Here is a 22,448-nt window from a genome sequence, read left to right on the forward strand (position 1 = left end):
TCAATTTCCAAAATCCATCTATATACCCCTCCATCCATTCCTCCCTCCCTCCAACCCTTTCCTCTCTCCATCCTTACCCCATAGACCAGTTCTCCCACCATGCCATTCCAGATCTTGGTCTCGGGGTCTCTGGCTCCGTACTTGCCGTCAGGGACGATGGCAATCTTGTACTTGATGCCGATGTGTTTGGCGATCTCTGAGGCCAAGTCCACGCAGTAGCCCTCGAACTGGTCATTCCCCTCAAACATCTCCCAGTTCTTCTTCAGCATCACATACGGACCTTCCTACATCCACAAACACACCAATCAGAGACAGAGAGGGTGGTGCGGGGAGGTCAAACTGACCAATGAACTCACACTGACCACTGACTAACAAATCGGGGGCCTATTTTGGAGAGGGAGGAGCTTTTTGGAATGACATTCAGCTGGCGCCAAAGCCTCCACTGGATGACGGTACCACAGTGATTGAGACAGAACATTTTATGGCAACCAAAGAAAATATTACAGGGCGTTTTAAAAGTCCACTGTGTGAGGAGCACTGTTGTATATCATTATAGTCTGTGACTGGTGCCAAGTTTCTGTACTCGGTCTTCCCTCTAAGACTAAGCACCTCCTTTTGAAGAAAAAAGCTGACTGATGATGTATGTTAAAAAGAACAAGTGAATGACAGAATGGTAGAAGAGAGAGGTCAGCAGCTATAGAGTGGAGAGGTAGCAGGTCTAGAGGTAGATACACAGAGAAGCTGAATTCTCTGTCTGGAGAGAACCTTTACACCTCAAACAGGAGAAATTAGCAGTAAGAACACACACGGGCAGGCAAACACACACACACCCTGACTGACACGCACATCCATCAGCAGGGTGTAGTTCCAGAGAGACACACAGGTGGTACAAGGCCTGAGGCCTCTTCCTCTAGTCTACAGAACAATCGTCTGACGTAGCAGATTACACTCCCAGATTCAAATGATTGAATGTATGAAACGTGAAAGGAAGCTATTATAGTACTCACACTCATAGGCTTTCAAATGGTTTTTACCATCTATCAATTTCATTGAAATAGCTGTATAAACATTATATGAAATATAAAATTTAAAAAATCAAATTCATGTACACGTTTTCATTTATAATGTTAATTTACAAGTGAAATTGATACATTTCAAGAGACTTCATTCCTGGCTCACCAAGGAACCTGCCAGAATAAAGCACACAGGTAAATAGGTCACATCAAATGAAACATATTGTTTTTACACAAATCAAAGGGGGAAATATAAATGCATAACATTTTTAGAGACATGTTTACATTGTATCAGTTACATACCATTAGTCTGGAATGATATCACCAAAGAAACACATCTCAAGCCATACTGGGCTATGTCCTAACTTGAGGCGTGTACACTACACTGTAACTCAATGTAAATGGGAGAGTTGTGTGAATATCTGAGTTACTCACATGGATCTCAAGGTAGAATCAAGCCTGATGTGCATATATTTGCATTTATCAAGTGGCTAAACATTAATAGAATGTACATTATCTTTAACGCAGAATCTTGTCACATTTGTACATGTTGTCCATAGCATATTTTTCTAAACCTCATTATCATACACACATTAGCAGCCCCTCTGAGATCTCTCTCTCTCTCTCCATTAACTCAACATGAATCACTCTTAATGAAGTCACAAACACAGACAGAGATTCTCCCAAACATAGCCGTGCTGCTCCAACCTACAAACCCATAGTTGGGTCTTAAAGGCATAATCCACACCAAAATCATCCCATCAACAGTCTAAACCCGAGCTGAGTTCATATTTCATGCCATCTGTTGTGAAGGTACATAATATGCATCTTATTCCATTTTATTAGACGGTACAAAAGGGACCATCTTAAAATATGAATCCGAATGTACTGTAATATGTATGAGGATCTAGAGAACAGATGGTGTACTGTACTGTGTATGAGGATCTAGAGAACAGATGGTGTACTGTACTGTGTATGAGGATCTAGAGAACAGATGGTGTACTGTAATGTGTATGAGGATCTAGAGAACAGATGGTGAACTGTACTGTGTATGAGGATCTAGAGAACAGATGGTGTACTGTAATGTGTATGAGGATCTAGAGAACAGATGGTGTACTGTACTGTGTATGAGGATCTAGAGAACAGATGGTGTACTGTACTGTGTATGAGGATCTAGAGAACAGATGGTGAACTGTACTGTGTATGAGGATCTAGAGAACAGATGGTGTACTGTACTGTGTATGAGGATCTAGAGAACAGATGGTGAACTGTACTGTGTATTAGGATCTAGAGAACAGATGGTGTACTGTAATGTGTATGAGGATCTAGAGAACAGATGGTGTACTGTACTGTGTATGAGGATCTAGAGAACAGATGGTGTACTGTACTGTGTATGAGGATCTAGAGAACAGATGGTGAACTGTACTGTGTATGAGGATCTAGAGAACAGATGGTGTACTGTACTGTGTATGAGGATCTAGAGAACAGATGGTGTACTGTAATGTGTATGAGGATCTAGAGAACAGATGGTGTACTGTAATGTGTATTAGGATCTAGAGAACAGATGGTGTACTGTACTGTGTATGAGGATCTAGAGAACAGATGGTGTACTGTACTGTGTATGAGGATCTAGAGAACAGATGGTGAACTGTAATGTGTATGAGGATCTAGAGAACAGATGGTGTGCTGTACTGTGTATTAGGATCTAGAGAACAGATGGTGTACTGTAATTGTATGAGGATCTAGAGAACAGATGGTGTACTGTACTGTGTATGAGGATCTAGAGAACAGATGGTGAACTGTACTGTGTATGAGGATCTAGAGAACAGATGGTGAACTGTAATGTGTATGAGGATCTAGAGAACAGATGGTGAACTGTACTGTGTATGAGGATCTAGAGAACATATGGTGTACTGTAATTGTATTAGGATCTAGAGAACAGATGGTGTACTGTAATTGTATGAGGATCTAGAGAACAGATGGTGTACTGTAATTGTATTAGGATCTAGAGAACAGATGGTGTACTGTAATTGTATGAGGATCTAGAGAACAGATGGTATACTGTACTGTGTATGAGGATCTAGAGAACAGATGGTGTAGAAAGAACATGGGCTCATCTTGATTTTAGTCTACTTATGACTTTGGATAATTCTCTTTTAACCTGCCTCACTGTTCTGAAAATATTAGCATATTAAAAGGGCAATAGTTTAACGTCAGAACAGAAGACTTTGTAGAGTATTTAGCAGTGATAGTACACGCACGCGCACGAACGTACGAATGTACAAACCTTTGCTTTGCCAACAGTGGGTTATTTCATGTTTAAACCACTTTAAACTTTGTTATCAGTGTGTTGCAGACTCTTTTGCTACAGTGTGTGTGTGTGTGTGTGTGTGTGTGTGTGTGTGTGTGTGTGTGTGTGTGTGTGTGTGTGTGTGTGTGTGTGTGTGTGTGTGTGTGTGTGTGTGTGGTCTCATTGCAGGTGCATGGAGGGATACTGGGAGTGTGCTTGGAAAAGTGACGTTTAATTCTGCTGAACACCACGTCAGATGTCTTACATGAGAATGGATGAAAAGGGAGAGAGGAAAGGAGGGAGGAAAGAGAGGGCTGAGACAGTGTAGAGATGGCAAGAGAGAGAGAGAGAGAGAGGTTTACATGGGAGAAGATAAGGTAAAGGGGAGAAAGAGAAAAGCGAGATGAGAGAGAAAATAGAGAGAGAGGTTTTAGTGGAGAAGGGTTCAAGTAGATAGGACATGAAACAGTGGAACAGCAGCAGAGGCACCAGAAAGAGACAGCTCCTAATCAAGGTTGCGGTCAATTCCATTACAATTTAAGAAGTACACTGAAATTCCAATTCCAATTCAATGAGAAAATTGTAGAATTGGAATTTGATTTACTTTCTGTATTGGCTGGAATAAAACAATGTAACTAACCCCAACCCTGGTCCTAAAGGTGCAGCCAGCCAATACAATATGCAGTACAACATAATACGTTTACCAGAGTTCCTCAACTTCAACATCAGGGACAACTTAGCTGCAGATTCATCTAGACTAGAGTGACGTAGATGAATGCTAGAGGATGGGAGACCATGCAGTGAAAGCAGCTCTGATGCAGTCTAGAGGACACTAGAGAAATAGAATGCCTAGAGCTGCTATCTGCTGGGGGCGTGACGTCATGTGACGACTCTCAGCAGTGGGGGCTAACAGGGACGTCGTCATGGTGATGCAACATTAATTTCAGTCGTCACAGACAACACGTCGCATCTGGCACACACACACGCAGCTCCCAGTAGCATGTGTGCGTGCGTGTGTGCGTGCTTGCGTGCGTGTGTGCGCAATTGTTATGTTCTCTATGAGTGAAGGTGTGTCTATGCATGCATACACTTTGAGGTTGTGCTTTCTGTATGCGCAGTCTGTGTGGGTGTGTGTGTTTCTGCACGAATGGCCCCTGTCTGATCTGTGTCTTTTTCTCAGCACCCAGTCTAATTCCTTCAAAAACAAAAAAGCATTATGGAATACAATTCCTTTCAAATTCCCAGAACATCCAAAAAGATAATTCCCAAAACATTCAAACTTCCTGTGTCTATAGTTCCCACATAGAGAAGAACAAGCCAAGGCAAGACAAAGAAAATGTAGAGATAGATAGATAGATAGATAGATAGATAGATAGATAGATAGATAGATAGATAGATAGATAGATAGATAGATAGATAGATAGATAGATAGATAGTGTCCTGCCGGTCGGTTCATCTGTGTCTTCCTGTGATTCCTCTTCTCTCAATTCCACAGCAATAGAATTGCAGAGCGATAGAGAGCTAGAGTCTCTCTGGCTCAGTCTGTCAGTATGTGAGTCCTTCTGTGAATCCATCTCCCATCTGTATGTCTGTCTGTCTGTACTGTAAGTCTTCAGTGTCGGAGCAGAGGCTTCCTCATCAGTGGCTGCAAAGAGGAGGAGGTGGCTGAGGTAACATTAGCCATGGCCATCTGACAGGGTCATAGATCATCCAGAGAGAGAGAGAGGGAGAGAGAGGGAGAGAGGGAGGGAGGGAGAGAGAGAAAGAGGGAAAGAGAGAGACGTCCATAGAGAGAAGGGAGGGGGGGACACGGTATAAGGTAAACGGACTAAAACTCCTCTCTCTTTCACACTTGACAGGTGACGTCAACGAAATCCAAATTAATATAACGACAACCTGCCAGTGACATGTCTGATTCCTCTCGTACAGCCCTTACTCACTCCTCCCTCACCATGGCCTGCTACTGCTACAATACCCTTAGGAACACTGGTCAAACACACTGGTGTCACTACCAGTTCTGACCACTAGAGGCACTGAGGGCGCTCTGCTCTCTGCTTCAATGTGGGTGCATCTCAACAGTCTAACAAATCCTCCTCTCAGTCATCTGTACTGATTTGAGAAAACAGCATATACCATATTGACTTTCCACCTGTCAAGTTGTTTCATGCCAGTACAGATGAAGGACAGGAGTTCAGGATAGGAAGCCATTTTAGATCATTGGGATGCATCCTCTGTGTGTTTACGGAAAGGAGAGGAGCCAGAGGAGTACATTACCATGATAGTTGTCACGACGACTGTCCTGTTCTCCAAGCTGGTGCTGTCATTGGACAACAACACCTCATTTTGGACCAGAACCAGTTTGTCAATGTCATTCCAGTAGCCAATCTGAGAGAGGTAGGGGAGGGGTTAAAACCAGGCAAAACTGTATTTTCATCAAATCAAAATAATTTCTCCGACATGCCTGTGTGTCTATTCCTACCCGTTGTGGTCCGTTGCTCTTCAGTTCAAACACGTCCATCGTGTAGTTGACTCTGCGGCCGTAGTGGTCAAACTGGATGTTACCTGTTAGACCCTGGATACGCACCTGGAGACAGGACAACAGAGAACACAGGTCAGAACAAAGAACAGGCAACAACATAGAACAATAAGGAACACATAGGACCAAAGATGACCTGTTTGAGTGTGCGTTCCATGTCTATGCCCTGGTTCCAGGGAGCAGCTGGGTTGGCCAGACAGTCTCCAGCATTTCCTCTACGGGAGATGTCTATCTTCTGACGACGCAGGTTCCTGAAGGCTTCGGCCATCACCAACACCCCATCATATGTCAGAGACGAGGTGTACTGGGGAGAGAGGAAGAGGAGGAGGACGGAGAGAGAGGAAGAGGAGGAGGACGGAGAGAGAGGAAGAGGAGGTGGACGGGGAGAGAGGAAGAGGAGGAGGACGGGGAGAGAGGAAGAGGAGGAGGACGGGGAGAGAGGAAGAGGAGGAGGACGGAGAGAGAAAGGAGTAGATTAGATGATTTTACATCAACAGCCTAGAGCCTATAGCAGACATGAAGATGTCTGTTTGAGTAATTAGGAAAGGCCTGTTTCAGGCTGTGGGTTCCTCTCTTGACGATCCACTGGATTACATTTGAACATTTTAGTCATTTAGTTGTTGCTCTTATCCAGAGCGACTTACGGTCAATTGCAAGTGTTGGTTCAGGTTCAGGTTTTTGGGGGGTGGGTTATGGTGAAAAAGGGGATTATTTAACATACTCTTTGAAGGAGCAAGGTTTCAGGTGTTTTTGGAAGATGGGTAGGGAGAAGCTGCTTACACCATTGGGGTGCCAGGATAGAGAAGAGCTTGGACTGGGCTGCCATCCCGTATGTGTGGGAGGGCCAAGAGAATAGAGGTGGCAGAACGGAGTGCTCGGGTTGGGGTGTAGGGTTTGAGCAAAGCCTGAAGTTAGGGAGGGGCAGTTCATCTTGCTCCTCTGTAGGGAAGCAACATGGTCTTCTAGTGGATCTAAGTTTCAACTGGATGCCAGTGGAGTGTGCTGAGGAGCGGAGTGACATGTGAGAACTTGGGAAGGTTGAAAACCAGGCAGGCTGCAGTGTTCTGGATAAGTTGCAGGGGTTAGGTGGAGCAAGCAGGGAACCCAGCCAACAGTGAGTTGCAGAGGTGATGACATTTATCTGGATTAGGACCTTTGCCACTTCCTGTGTGAGGTAGGGTCGCTTGTAGAGAACGGCAGGGTGTTGTCCAGGGTCACACCAAGGTTCTTTGCACTCTGGGAGGGTGACACTGTGGAGTTGTCAACCGTGAGTGGACAAGCCTTGCCTGGGAGGAAGAGCAGCTCCGGTCTTGTCGAGGTTGAGCTTGAGGTAGTGGGCCGACATCCAAGCTGAGATATCTGCCAGGCATGCAGAGATGCGTGTCACCACCTGGGTGTCAGAAGGGGGGAAGGAGAAAAGTAGTTGAGTGTCATTCGTATAGCAATGATAGGAGAGACCATGTGAGGATATGATGGAGCCGAGTGACTTGGTGTATAGAGAGAAGAGGAGAGGGCCAAAAACCAAGCCCTGGGGTACACCAGTAGTGAGAGTACGTGGTGCAGACACAGATCCTCTCCACATCACCTGGTAGGAGCAGCCTGCCAGGTAGGATGCAATCCAACAGTGTACAGAGCCTGAGATGCCCAGGCCTGAGAAGGTGGAAAGGAGGATCTGATGGTTCACGCTGTCAAAGGCAGCGGATAGATCTAGGAGGATGAGAACAGAGGAGAGCGAGTCCGTTTTGGCAGTGCGGAGAGCCTCCATGACACAGAGAAAAGCAGTCTCGATTGAGTGACCAGTCTTGAAGCCTGGCTGTTTGGGGTCAAGAAGATCGTTCTGAGAGAGATAACGAGTTGATCAGAAACAGCACACTCAAGTGTTTTCAAAAGGAAAGAAAGAAGAGGGTTTTAAAGGTCAGATGAGTCGACTGTTGGTTTCTTGAGGAGGGGAGCGACTCGGGCCATTTTGAAGTCAGAGAGGATGCAGCCAGTAGTCAGGGATGAGTTGATGAGGGAAGTGAGGAATGGGAGAAGGTCTCCAGAGATGGTCTGGAGGAGGGAGGAGGAGATGGTCTGGAGAAGGGAGGAGGAGATGGTCTGGAGAAGGGAGGAGGAGATGGTCTGGAGAAGGGAGGAGGAGATGGTCTGGAGAAGGGAGGAGGAGATGGTCTGGAGAAGGGAGGAGGAGATGGTCTGGAGGAGGGAGGAGGAGATGGTCTGGAGAAGGGAGGAGGAGATGGTCTGGAGAAGGGAGGAGGGAATGGTCTGGAGAAGGGAGGAGGAGATGGTCTGGAGAAGGGAGGAGGAGATGGTCTGGAGAAGGGAGGAGGAGATGGTCTGGAGGAGGGAGGAGGAGATGGTCTGGAGGAGGGAGGAGGAGATGGTCTGGAGAAGGGAGGAGGAGATGGTCTGGAGAAGGGAGGAGGAGATGGTCTGGAGGAGGGAGGAGGAGATGGTCTGGAGGAGGGAGGAGGAGATGGTCTGGAGAAGGGAGGAGGAGATGGTCTGGAGAAGGGAGGAGGAGATGGTCTGGAGGAGGGAGGAGGAGATGGTCTGGAGAAGGGAGGAGGAGATGGTCTGGAGAAGGGAGGAGTGAATGGTCTGGAGAAGGGAGGAGGAGATGGTCTGGAGAAGGGAGGAGGAGATGGTCTGGAGAAGGGAGGAGGAGATGGTCTGGAGGAGGGAGGAGGAGATGGTCTGGAGAAGGGAGGAGGAGATGGTCTGGAGAAGGGAGGAGGGAATGGGGTCGAGCGGGCAGGTTGTCGGGTGGCCAGCCGTCACTAATCGCAGGATTTTATCTAGAGAGAGAGGGGAGAAAGAGGTCGAGGCATAGGGTAGTTATGTGTGAGGGGGACCAGTGGACTCAATAGGCTGAGTGAATGAGTGGGACCAGTGGACTCAATAGGCTGAGTGAATGAGTGGGACCAGTGGACTCAATAGGCTGAGTGAATGAGTGGAACCAGTGGACTCAATAGGCTGGGTCAATGAGGAACAGATGTCGTCAACATTCTTTTCAAAGTGGTTGACAAAGTCGTCCGGAGAGAGGGAGCAGGAAGGGGGAGGGGTGGAGGATAAAGGAGGGAGAAAAAGGTGGAAAAGAGTTTCCTAGAGTTAGAGGCAGAAGCTTGAAATTTAGAGTGATAGAAAGTTGCTTTTGCAGTGGATACATAGGAAGATAAAGTAGAGAGAAGGGACTGAAAGGATGATAGGTCCTCCAGAAGGTTAGTTTTCCTTAATTTTCACTCAGCTGCCGCAGCCCTATTCTATAAGCTTGCAATGAGTCACTCAGCCACGGAGCTGGATAGGAGGGCCGAGCTGGATAGGAGGGCCGAGCTGGATAGGAGGTCCGAGCTGGATAGGAGGGCCGAGCTGGATAGGAGGGCCGAGCTGGATAGGAGGTCCGAGCTGGATAGGAGGCCGAGCTGGATAGGAGGGCCGAGCTGGATAGGAGGGCCGAGCTGGATAGGAGGGCCGAGCTGGATAGGAGGGCCGAGCTGGATAGGAGGGCCGAGCTGGATAGGAGGTCCGAGCTGGATAGGAGGGCCGAGCTGGATAGGAGGTCCGAGCTGGATAGGAGGGCCGAGCTGGATAGGAGGGCCGAGCTGGATAGCTCCTATGATGCGAATCATAAGATGCAAAAAGGGAGGAGAATAGGGTTGAAGAGGGGGAGATAGGTGACAACAATGTCAAGCTTGAGTGGACAAGTGACAGTGATAGCATGGAATTCAAATGAGGATATGGAGAAATGAGTAGCCCTGTGCCATCCCCTATGAGAGAACATGTGGTCTGATGAAGAGAGCAGCTGGAGTAGCAGTGTTCGCTGGGGTGATACATGTCTCTGTCAGGGCCAAAAAGTCAAGGGACTGTTGGCCAGCATAGGCTGAGATGAACTCTGCATTCTGGACTGCATATAAGCAGTTCAAACGCTGCCAGAGACCTGGAATTCCACATGGGTTGTGCACACAGGGTACATTAATTAGAAGGGTTGCAGCCAAGGGGTGGGGAGCGTCTGTAAAGCCTACAGGGAGAAGCAGGAACAGGTTTAGAAACCACACACATGGTTGCCAAAGCTACAAAGAGCAAATGAGATCATCTGAAAATAACAAAGTAACATACGAAAGTGAGAAAGTGGTGTGGAACCTTCCTCTCTTTCCTTCACGAAGAACTCTGCAGAAATGTATGAAATAAGTCCCATTTATGTGAATGAATGGATCCCCATGAGACCCGTCTGCGGCAATAAGATAATGATTTAAGAGAGACATGACAGTCTTCAAGAGGAGGTTTATCTAACAGATCTGTAATCAGGTAAGACAAACAGCACTACGGAGGTATTCACACACATAGCAGGGTGCCCTCACGTCAACAAACACACACACATACATAGCAGGGTGCCCTCACGTCAACAAACACACACACACACATAGCAGGGTGCCCTCACGTCAACAAACACACACACACACATGGCAGGGTGCCCTCACGTCAACAAACACACACACACACATAGCAGGGTGCCCTCACGTCAACAAACACACACACACACATAGCAGGGTGCCCTCACGTCAACAAACACACACACACACATAGCAGGGTGCCCTCACGTCAACAAGCACACACACACACATGGCAGGGTGCCCTCACGTCAACAAACACACACACACACATAGCAGGGTGCCCTCACGTCAACAAACACACACACACACATAGCAGGGTGCCCTCACTTCAACAAACACACACACACACATAGCAGGGTGCCCTCACTTCAACAAACACACACACACACATAGCAGGGTGCCCTCACGTCAACAAACACACACACACACATAGCAGGGTGCCCTCACTTCAACAAACACACACACACACATAGCAGGGTGCCCTCACTTCAACAAACACACACACACACATAGCAGGGTGCCCTCACTTCAACAAACACACACACACACATAGCAGGGTGCCCTCACTTCAACAAACACACACACACACATAGCAGGGTGCCCTCACGTCAACAAACACACACACACACATGGCAGGGTGCCCTCACTTCAACAAACACACACACACATAGCAGGGTGCCCTCACTTCAACAAAACACACACACACATAGCAGGGTGCCCTCACTTCAACAAACACACACACACACACATACACACACATTGCTACAAAGGCTGTCACACCCACAGCAGGAAGCATTCACATTATGACAGAGACCAAACTGAGAGAGGAGAGGAGGACAGGAGGAGAAGAGAAGGAAAGGAGGAAAGGAGGAGAGGAAGAATGAGGGGATGATAAACTCAGAGGATGCGCTTCACATCACTCTGACTCTGCATGTTTATCTCTCCCTTCTTACTCACACAGTCTGTGTTGGGGTGGTTATAAACCATGCCCTTTTCATGATCTTCCCTTTATCTTATCTCAATACTTTCTTCTATCTTTCTTTGAGAAGCTTGTTCTACAGTGACACAGGAAGTGTTCTACAGTGACACAGGAAGTGTTTTACAGTGACATTGGAAGTGTTCTACAGTGACACAGGAAGTGTTCTACAGTGACATTGGAAATGTTCTACAGTGACATTGGAAGTGTTCTACAGTGACATTGGAAATGTTCTACAGTGACATTGGAAGTGTTCTACATTGATACTGGAAGTCTTCTACAGTGACATTGGAAGTGTTCTACAGTGACACTGGAAGTCTTCTACAGTGACATTGGAAGTGTTCTACAGTGACACTGGAAGTGTTCTACAGTGACACTGGAAGTGTTCTACAGTGACATTGGAAGTGTTCTACAGTGACACAGGAAGTGTTCTACAGTGACACAGGAAGTGTTCTACAGTGACATTGGAAGTGTTCTACAGTGACACAGGAAGTGTTCTACAGAGACACAGGAAGTGTTCTACAGTGACATTGGAAGTGTTCTACAGTGACACAGGAAGTGTTCTACAGTGACATTGGAAGTGTACTACAGTGACATTGGAAATGTTCTACAGTGACACTGGAAGTGTTCTACAGTGACATTGGAAGTGTTCTACAGTGACACAGGAAGTGTTCTACAGTGACACAGGAAGTGTTCTACAGTGACATTGGAAATGTTCTACAGTGACATTGGAAGTGTTCTACATTGACACTGGAAGTCTTCTACAGTGACATTGGAAGTGTTCTACAGTGACACAGGAAGTGTTCTACAGTGACATTGGACATTTTCTACAGTGACACAGGAAGTGTTCTACAGTGACATTGGAAATGTTCTACAGTGACATTGGAAGTGTTCTACATTGACACTGGAAGTCTTCTACAGTGACATTGGAAGTGTTCTACAGTGACACTGGAAGTGTTCTACAGTGATACTGGAAGTGTTCTACAGTGGCACTGGAAGTGTTCTACAGTGACATTGGAAGTGTTCTACAGTGATGCTGGAAGTGTTCTACAGTGGCACAGGAAGTGTTCTACAGTGACATTGGAAGTGTTCTACAATGACACAGGAAGTGTTCTACAGTGACACAGGAAGTGTTATACAGTGACACAGGAAGTGTTATACAGTGACACAGGAAGTGTTCTACAGTGACATTGGAAGTGTTCTACAGTGACACTGGAAGTGTTCTGCAGTGACACAGGAAGTGTTCTACAGTGACATTGGAAGTGTTCTACAGTGACACAGGAAATGTTCTACAGTGACACTGGAAGTGTTCTGCAGTGACACTGGAAGTGTTCTACAGTGACATTGGAAGTGTTCTACAGTGACACTGGAAGTGTTCTACAGTGACACTGGAAGTGTTCTACAGTGACACTGGAAGTGTTCTGCAGTGACACTGGAAGTGTTCTACAGTGACACTGGAAGTGTTCTACAGTGACATTGGAAGTGTTCTACAGTGACACAGGAAGTGTTCTACAGTGACACAGGAAGTGTTCTACAGTGACATTGGAAGTGTTCTACAGTGACACAGGAAGTGTTCTACAGAGACACAGGAAGTGTTCTACAGTGACACAGGAAGTGTTCTACAGTGACACAGGAAGTGTTCTACAGTGACATTGGAAGTGTACTACAGTGACATTGGAAATGTTCTACAGTGACACTGGAAGTGTTCTACAGTGACATTGGAAGTGTTCTACAGTGACACAGGAAGTGTTCTACAGTGACACAGGAAGTGTTCTACAGTGACATTGGAAATGTTCTACAGTGACATTGGAAGTGTTCTACATTGACACTGGAAGTCTTCTACAGTGACATTGGAAGTGTTCTACAGTGACACAGGAAGTGTTCTACAGTGACATTGGACATTTTCTACAGTGACACAGGAAGTGTTCTACAGTGACATTGGAAATGTTCTACAGTGACATTGGAAGTGTTCTACATTGACACTGGAAGTCTTCTACAGTGACATTGGAAGTGTTCTACAGTGACACTGGAAGTGTTCTACAGTGATACTGGAAGTGTTCTACAGTGGCACTGGAAGTGTTCTACAGTGACATTGGAAGTGTTCTACAGTGATGCTGGAAGTGTTCTACAGTGGCACAGGAAGTGTTCTACAGTGACATTGGAAGTGTTCTACAATGACACAGGAAGTGTTCTACAGTGACACAGGAAGTGTTATACAGTGACATTGGAAGTGTTCTACAGTGACACAGGAAGTGTTCTACAGTGACATTGGAAGTGTTCTACAGTGACACTGGAAGTGTTCTGCAGTGACACAGGAAGTGTTCTACAGTGACATTGGAAGTGTTCTACAGTGACACAGGAAATGTTCTACAGTGACACTGGAAGTGTTCTGCAGTGACACTGGAAGTGTTCTACAGTGACATTGGAAGTGTTCTACAGTGACACTGGAAGTGTTCTACAGTGACACTGGAAGTGTTCTACAGTGACACTGGAAGTGTTCTGCAGTGACACTGGAAGTGTTCTACAGTGACACTGGAAGTGTTCTGCAGTGACACTGGAAGTGTAGTCTAAATAGTCTTTGATAGGTATATGTAAAACATAGCCCGTTCTTTGTTCTAACATCTGCTAAACATATGTATGTGATCAATAAAATGTTATTTGATAATACATAAATCTGGCTGTTTAATTGTATATAAAGGGCCTTGTCATTCACTAATTCAGTAAGCATCTGCATCCCGCTGACAAAACTGAAATGTTAGTTATTTTGGTATTGAAAGGTGACTCCAATAATGGTTTGATGTCAGCGAATGCCACTTGGTTTCATAGCGTATTCCAGGAATAGAACGCTGAGAATGACAAACTCAAAATCTCACCCACCCACCCACTTACCCACACAAACACCCACACACTAATACAAACACACACACTAATGCAAACACACACACTAATACACACACACACACACACACACACACACACACACACACACACACACACACACACACACACACACACACACACACACACACACACACACACACACAAACACCCACACACTAATACAAACACACACACTAATGCAAACACACACACTAATACAAGCACACACACTTATACAAACACACACACACACACACACACACAAACTAGAATCTGAGATTGTGTACACTCATCAGTGGATGACAATTGATGGACTGGCCATCCTTTAACAAAGATTTATCATATAAATATTAAAATGATGATACACAATTAACAGCAATATCAGGGTGAAAAATGTTACACCATTCTGAAGCTGTCACTGAGAGAGAGAGAGAAAATAACAGCCAGAGTGTGGGAGAGGGAACAGGCAGAGCGAGAAAGTCAGAGAGAGAGAGAGAACGAGAGAGAGAGGGTGAGAGAGATGGAGAGAGGGAGAGAGAGAAGACAGACAAATGGAGGAGAGAACTAGAGAGAGAAAGTAAAATAGAGAGAGAGAGAGAGAGAGAGAGAGAGAGAGAGAGAGAGAGAGAGAGACAGAGAGCGAGTGAGAGAGAGAGAGAGAGAGAGAGAGAGAGAGAGAGAGAGAGAGAGAGAGAGACAGAGACAGAGACAGAGTGAGAGAGAGAGAGAGAGAGAGAGAGAGAGAGACAGAGACAGAGCGAGTGAGAGAGAGAGAGAGAGAGAGAGAGAGAGAGAGAGAGAGAGAGAGAGAGAGATAGAGAGAAAGAGAGAGAGAGAGAGAGAGAGAGAGAGAGAGAGAGAGAAAGAGAGAGAGAGAAAGTAAAACGAGAGGAGAGAGAGAAAGAAGACAGGCTATGTGCACACTGCCCACAAAATGAGGTAGAAACTGAGCTGCACTTCCTAACCTCCTGACAAATGTATGACCATATTAGAGACACATTTTTCCCTCAGATTAAAAAGAACCACAATTTTGATAAACTCCCATATCTATTGGGTGAAATACCACAGTGTGTCATCACAGCAGCAATATGTGTGACCTGTTGTCACAAGAAAAGGGAACAAACACCATTGTAAATACAACCCACATTTTATTTATTTATTTATTTTCCTTTATGTACTTTAAATATTTGCACATTGTTGCAACATTGTATATATATATAATGTGACATTTGAAATGTCTTTATCCTTTTGGAACTTTTGTGAGTGTAATATTTACAGTTGACTTTTTATTGTTTATTTCACTTTTGTTTATCCATTTCACTTGCTTTGGCAATGTAAACATATGTTTCCCATGTCAATAAAGCCCATTGAATTTATTTGAATTGAGAGAGAGGGAGAGGGAGAGGGGAGAGGGGAGAGGGGAGAGGGGAGAGGGAGAGGGGAGAGGGGAGAGGGGAGAGGGAAAGGGGAGAGGGGAGAGGGAGAGGGGGAGAGATGGAGAGAGAGGGAGATGGGGAGGAGGAGAGGGGGAGAGGGAGAGGGAGAGAGAGGGAGAAAATGGGTAGAAGATAGAGGTGTGAGGACACTATGGAAGAGTGCTCTCTGCCATTCTGTGTCTAACACCATCTGTCACCGTGTGATTGGCTGAGTCTCTCCTGCTGCCTCTCAAAGTCACAGTCTGATTGGCTAAAAAGCTGTGACAGGAGAAAGAGGTTTCTCTCCAATATGATTCTAGAACCCTCTCCCAGTATTATGTATGCGTGTGTATGTACCTTGGGTGGGCTGTCAGAGCCTGGGTACTCTCTCTGGTCCAGTTTGTTCCAGCGCTGCATCAGTTTGAGGACCATGGGCTTACTGAAGTCAACCAACTGGAACCCTGTGACGTTAGCCCCACCATGCATAAACCTCTCTAGAGATATGTCTTTAAACCCCTGGAAGGGAGAGAGAGAGAGAGAGGGGGAAGGGAAAGGTAAATAGAGAGAGAGAGAGAGAGAGAGAGAGAGAGAGAGGGGGGGAAGAGAAAGGTAAATAGAGAGGACAGAGAGAGATAAACAGTCCTTAAATGTAATTGAGAGAGCGAGAGAAAGGAAAAGAGAATAAGAGAGAGAGAGAAAAAAATAATGAAAGAAACAAAGAAACAAAGAAAGAAAAAAAGAATGAGAGAGAGAGAGAGAGAGAGGTGCTAGGCACAACTGCATTTGAAGATTAACCTGGCCTGCCAAGTCTGAACATGAAAGCTCTGAGACAGGGATGTACCTTCTCTTCCCAAGGAATAGAGTAGAGAGAGAGGGAGAGGGAGAGGGAGAGAGAGAGAGAGATAGATAGAGAGGGAGAGAGAGAGAGCGAGAGAGAGATAGATATAGAGGGAGAGTGGGAGAGTGTGGGATAGAGAGAGGGATAGATAGAGAGGGAGGGAGAGTGGGGAGTGGAGATAGAGAGGGAATGGGCTGTCTGAAGTGCCTTCAAACCATCCTCCCCACAAAGCTCTGTCTGGTTCAGAGTTGACTCGTATTTTCCTCAGAGACAAGGTAAACCACAGACATCTGCCTGAACCCCCCTGTTATTACCACAACCTTCCCCCCTTCCTCTCCTCGTCTACTCTCTTTCATCTGCACTAATCTAAAAACCACTATGTGGATAGGGACAGTGGAATTTGCTTTCACTTGTTCAGTTGGTTCATGTTAGCACAGATGAAGGGGAGCAGGAGTGGAGAAGACAAGGAAAGGAAACCACTTTAGACTATTGCACTCTTAAGATGGCAAATGCAGACTTACGAGGTTGGCCAAGATGTAATGGTAGCCTTTGACATGTTTGCCCACACTAATGGCCTGGAGAAAGAGAGGAAGAGAAGAGGAAAATAGAGGAGGAAAAACTTTAACCATTTGTCCATCATCACAACACTGTATATATACATGATATGACATTGTAATGTCTTTATTCTTTTGGAACTTCTGTGAGTGTAATGTTTACTGTTCATTTTTTATTTTATTTTCACTTTTGTATATTATCTACCTCACTTGCTTTGGCAATGTTAACACATGTTTCCCATGCCAATAAAGCCCCTTGAATTAAATTGAGAGAGAGAGAGAGATAGAGACAGAGAGACAGAGAGAGAGACAGAGACAGAGACCGAGACAGACAGACAGACAGACAGACAGACAGACAGACAGACAGACAGACAGACAGACAGACAGACAGACAGACAGACAGACAGACAGACAGACAGACAGACAGACAGACAGACAGACAGACAGACAGACAGACAGACAGACAGACAGACAGACAGAAACAGAGCAGTCTCTGTCAGACTAATGATGCCATCCATGCCAATTCTTCTGAGCCAGCTGTTCCTGGGCAGACCATCGCACAGGTGTGTTTGTGTGTGTGTGTGTGTGTATGTGTCTGTGTGTGTGTGTGTGAGTGTGTGTGTGTGTGTGTGCATTTGTGTGTGTGTGTGCATTTGTGTGTGCGTGTGCATTTGTGTGTGCGTGTGAGTCTGTGTGTGTAGAGCTGCTGGTGTCTGCCCATATTTGTCAGACCAGTAGACAGGAAGGGAGATCTGGCCAGAAAAGGAAGTGATGCATGCAAAGGAAGTAGTGACAGATGACTGACCAATAGGACGTTACCCTGGAGTGGGGTCAAAGGTGACAGCAGCAGAGAAGAGGCAGACAGACACACCAGTCTCAACTGTCAGAGTCAAAGTCTGGCTGTAAATAGATGGGTTCAGTGAAGAGAGGAGTAGAGGGAAACTAATGCGGACGGACAACCACAAGGCTTAGAGAATTTTGTGTGTGTGTGTGTGTGTGTGTGTGTGTGTGTGTGTGTGTGTGTGTGTGTGTGTGTGTGTGTGTGTGTGTGTGTGTGTGTGTGTGTGTGTGTGTGTGTGTGTGTGTGTGTGTGTGCGCGTGCGTGCGTGCGTTTCTCAGACTCACCTGTTCTAGAATGCTCTGTAATCTCTCACCAGACACACTTGTTCTAGAATGCTCTGCAGTCTCTCAGACTCACCTATTCTAGAATACTCTGCAGACTCTCATCAGACTCACTTGTTCTAGAATGCTCTGCAGTCTCTCAGACTCACCTGTTCTCGAATGTTCCGCAGTCTCTCAGACTCACCTGTTCTAGAATGATCTGCATTCTCTCACCAGACACACCTGTTCTAGAAAGCTCTACAGTCTCTCAGACTCACCTGTTCTAGAATGCACTGCAGTCGCTCAGGCTCTAGGTCGATGACATACTTCCTCTCCTGGCGGCGGTCCAGGTCTTCTAGCAGACGACGGTACGCTGCCTCGTTGAAACTCTCCACACAGATGGCACTCACCTGCACAGAGACAGAGCAATTAACCTGTGTGTGTGTGTGTGTGTGTGTGTGTGTGTGTGTGTGTGTGTGTGTGCGTGCGTGCGTGCGTGCGTGCGTGTGTGCGCACCCATGTGGTGCTCACCTGCCAACCGTTTTGACCTGCACGCTCCATGATTGCCTGTAAGATGGCGTAACCTAGACAACAGAACAGAGACATAAAGACAACCACTCAGACATCACCAACCTGGAGAGATGCCAGGCAGGCCACAAAAATAACATTCCAGAAAATTGAAGCTGAAGATAGAATATACTCACTTTGGGGGGAAAATAAATCAAAAAGTTAAGTCAACAAAAACAGTGTCTTGTAGCAATCAAACTAAACGGAAACACTGCAAATCCCAGACGCCCTTTCCCTCGCTCGCTACTTCCCTCTTCCTTCTTGTTTGTCTAGTGCAACCCTTCACTACAGTACCCATCACGCCTCCCGGTACTGTCCTGATCGCCTGTCTCTGACACCTCTGCTGTCGGTTCCTGACTCTATCACCCTCTGTCTTTCTGTCACTGTTTGTCTCTCTCACCCTGATGCCTCCATCATGATCTCTACAGTTCCCCCTAAACACTCCCAGAGACACAGCAATCACCAACAACAGCTGTCCCTGTGTAAATACTCCTCAGCCTGTCTGTCTGTCTGTCTGTGTCAAGACTAACTAACAGTGTCTGTCTGTCTGTCTGTCTGTCTGTCTGTCTGTCTGTCTGTCTGTCTGTCTGTCTGTCTGTCTGTCTGTCTGTCTGTCTGTCTGTCTGTCTGTCTGTCTGTCTGTCCGTCTGTGTCCAAACTACCTAACAGTCTGTCTGTCTGCCTGTCTGTCTTTCCGTGTCCAGACTGTGTAACAGTATGTCTGTCTGTCTGTCAGTGTCCAGACTGTGTAACAGTATGTCTGTCTGTCTGTCCGTGTCCAGACTGTGTAACAGTATGTCTGTCTGTCTGTCCGTGTCCAGACTGTGTAACAGTATGTCTGTCTGTCTGTCAGTGTCCAGACTGTGTAACAGTATGTCTGTCTGTCTGTCAGTGTCCAGACTGTGTAACAGTATGTCTGTCTGTCTGTCTGTCAGTGTCCAGACTGTGTAACAGTATGTCTGTCTGTCTGTCCGTGTCCAGACTGTGTAACAGTATGTCTGTCTGTCTGTCCGTGTCCAGACTGTGTAACAGTATGTCTGTCTGTCTGTCCGTGTCCAGACTGTGTAACAGTATGTCTGTCTGTCTGTCCGTGTCCAGACTGTGTAACAGTATGTCTGTCTGTCTGTCCGTGTCCAGACTGTGTAACAGTATGTCTGTCTGTCTGTCCGTGTCCAGACTGTGTAACAGTATGTCTGTCTGTCTGTCAGTGTCCAGACTGTGTAACAGTATGTCTGTCTGTCTGTCAGTGTCCAGACTGTGTAACAGTATGTCTGTCTGTCTGTCAGTGTCCAGACTGTGTAACAGTATGTCTGTCTGTCTGTCCGTGTCCAGACTGTGTAACAGTATGTCTGTCTGTCTGTCCGTGTCCAGACTGTGTAACAGTATGTCTGTCTGTCTGTCAGTGTCCAGACTGTGTGCCTATCTCCTGACCAGAACCAAGCCCTGACTATACAACAGACAACAGGAGAAATTGTACAATGAAAAACAAATGCTTATAGACCCAAAATGTGTCAGTTGACACATGAACACATAAGAATCAGCTTGGGAAGTGATCTTTGTCAACCAATGGGCACACAGCTTACCATGTCTCCCAGCTTACCATGTCTCCCACACATATAGGCCTTAAAAAAACCTCAGTATGTTTCAACAAGCATTTCCTCCCAGGTTAAAATGCATTGCAACAGGTGAACCCTCAGTAGTTGCAGAAGCTAAATCTGTGTGTGTGTGTGTGTGTGTGTGTGTGTGTGTGTGTGTGTGTGTGTGTGTGTGTGTGTGTGTGTGTGTGTGTGTGTGTGTGTGTGTGTGTGTGTGTGTGTGCCATGCTGTCTGCAGAGCATGGAGCATATAACAGATCCCTCTTACTGCCCATTTTCCACCACATTACCGACAGCGCAGGGCTGATGGGAAATGCTAATGAACGGTCCTGCCACTGCGAATCACGTGTGAGTGCAGCGGAAACGGCACCTCCAATCCCCTTGGTGTCGACCGAGCCAAGCCGGGCCACAGAGAGACTGGCAGAGAGGAGGGAGGCACACACAGTGAGAAAATGTGGTGTATAGAGGGACTGGCACTGTTAGCCACTCAGAGGGTATAGAGAGACCCTGGCATGGCATGCGGATGTTGGAATGTCTGGCTTAGGGTTCCGTGCTGAGTATTCCCATGACGATAGTCTGGAGTGGAGGGCATCAGCTGTGCCCACTCTACAAACACACACAGCATCAAGGAGCCTGGGCTCCCTTTAACCTCTGTCAACAGTTTAACCTCTCCACAAATAATCACAGTTGCAGTTACAGTCAGTTCTGTAACAAGCTGTCTTAATAGACTGTGTTGAGCTGAGTTAATGAATGGGTTGAGCTGTGTGAATGACTGGGTAGAGCTATGTGAATGGCTGGGTTGAGCTGTGTTAATGACTGGGTAGAGCTATGTGAATGGCTGGGTTGAGCTGTGTTAATGACTGGGTAGAGCTATGTGAATGGCTGGGTTGAGCTGTGTTAATGACTGCGTTGAGCTGTGTGAATGACAGGGTTGAGCTGTGTGAATGACAAGGTTGAGCTGTGTGAATGACTGGGTTGAGCTGTGTTAATGACTGGGTTGAGCTGTGTGAATGACTGGGTAGAGCTGTGTGAATGACAGGGTTGAGCTGTGTGAATGACAAGGTTGAGCTGTGTGAATGACTGGGTTGAGCTGTGTTAATGACTGGGTTGAGCTGTGTGAATGACTGGGTTGAGCTGTGTGAATGACAGGGTTGAGCTGTGTTAATGACTGGGTTGAGCTGTGTTAATGACTGGGTTGAGCTGTGTTAATGACTGGGTTGAGCTGTGTGAATGACTGGGTTGAGCTGTGTGAATGACAGGGTTGAGCTGTGTGAATGACAGGGTTGAGATGTGTGAATGACAACGTTGAGCTGTGTGAATGACAGGGTTACCCTAGTAAACTGACCATCCTACCGATCCTCGACTTCGGCGATGTCATCTACAAAATAGCATCCAACACTCTACTCAGCAAACTGGATGGAGTCTATCACAGTGCCATCTGTTTTGTTACCAAAGCCCCATATACCACCCACCATCTAGTCGGCTGATAACAACACCCACCCGTAGCACACACTCCAGCAGGTGTATCTCACTGGTCATACCCAAAGCCAACACCTCCTTTGGCCGCCTTTCCTTCCAGTTTTCTGCTGCCAGTGACTGGAACGAATTGCAAAAATCGCTGAAGCTGGAGACTTATATTTCCCTCACTAACTTTAAACATCAGCTGTCTGAGCAGCTAACCGATCGCTGCAGCTGTACATAGTCCATCTGTAAATAGCCCACCCAATCTACCTACCTCATCCCCATATTGTTTTAATGTACTTTTCTGCTCTTTTGCACACCAATATCTCTACTTGCACATCATCATCTGCTCATTTATCACTCCAGTGTTAATCTGCTAAATTGTAATTATTCGCTACTATGGACTATTTATTGCCTACCTCCTCATGCCTTTTGCACACACTGTATATAGACTTTCTTACTCTACTGTGAAATTTACTTGTTTGTGTTATTGGCTTGTTTATTGTTTACTCCATGTGTAACTCTGTGTTGTTGTCTGTGTCACACTGCTTTGCTTTATATTGGCCAGGTCGCAGTTGAAAATGAGAACTTGTTCTCAACTAGCCTACCTGGTTAAATAAAGGTGTTCTAAACTAGCCTACCTGGTTAAATAAAGGTGAAATAAAAAATAAATAAATAAAGTACAGTTGAGCTTTGTTAATGACTGGGTTGAGCTGTGTACAGCTGATCTGTGTTAATGACTGGGTTGAGCTGTGTACAGCTGATCTGTGTTAATGACTGGGTTGAGCTGTGTACAGCTGATCTGTGTTAATGACTGGGTTGAGCTGTGTA

The 22,448-nt window shown here is 46.1% G+C and overlaps 1 protein-coding gene across 2 annotated transcripts in view; it reads right to left on the minus strand.

Moving 5' to 3' along the window:
* gria4a (glutamate receptor, ionotropic, AMPA 4a) overlaps positions 1-22,448 on the minus strand; it is a 187,369-nt gene that overhangs the window by 88,020 nt on the left and 76,901 nt on the right. For both annotated transcript variants that reach the window (XM_065000512.1, XM_065000513.1), the window contains exons 4-11: positions 18,526-18,578; positions 18,273-18,404; positions 16,861-16,914; positions 15,859-16,017; positions 5,976-6,143; positions 5,783-5,887; positions 5,578-5,688; positions 78-284 (exon numbers count right to left, since the gene is read on the minus strand). In XM_065000512.1, coding sequence (XP_064856584.1) covers positions 78-284; positions 5,578-5,688; positions 5,783-5,887; positions 5,976-6,143; positions 15,859-16,017; positions 16,861-16,914; positions 18,273-18,404; positions 18,526-18,578 — 989 coding nt within the window. The remainder of the gene's footprint in view (positions 1-77; positions 285-5,577; positions 5,689-5,782; positions 5,888-5,975; positions 6,144-15,858; positions 16,018-16,860; positions 16,915-18,272; positions 18,405-18,525; positions 18,579-22,448) is intronic.

Source organism: Oncorhynchus nerka, linkage group LG14, assembly GCF_034236695.1.
Source record: "Oncorhynchus nerka isolate Pitt River linkage group LG14, Oner_Uvic_2.0, whole genome shotgun sequence".
NCBI classification, from domain to species: domain Eukaryota; kingdom Metazoa; phylum Chordata; class Actinopteri; order Salmoniformes; family Salmonidae; genus Oncorhynchus; species Oncorhynchus nerka.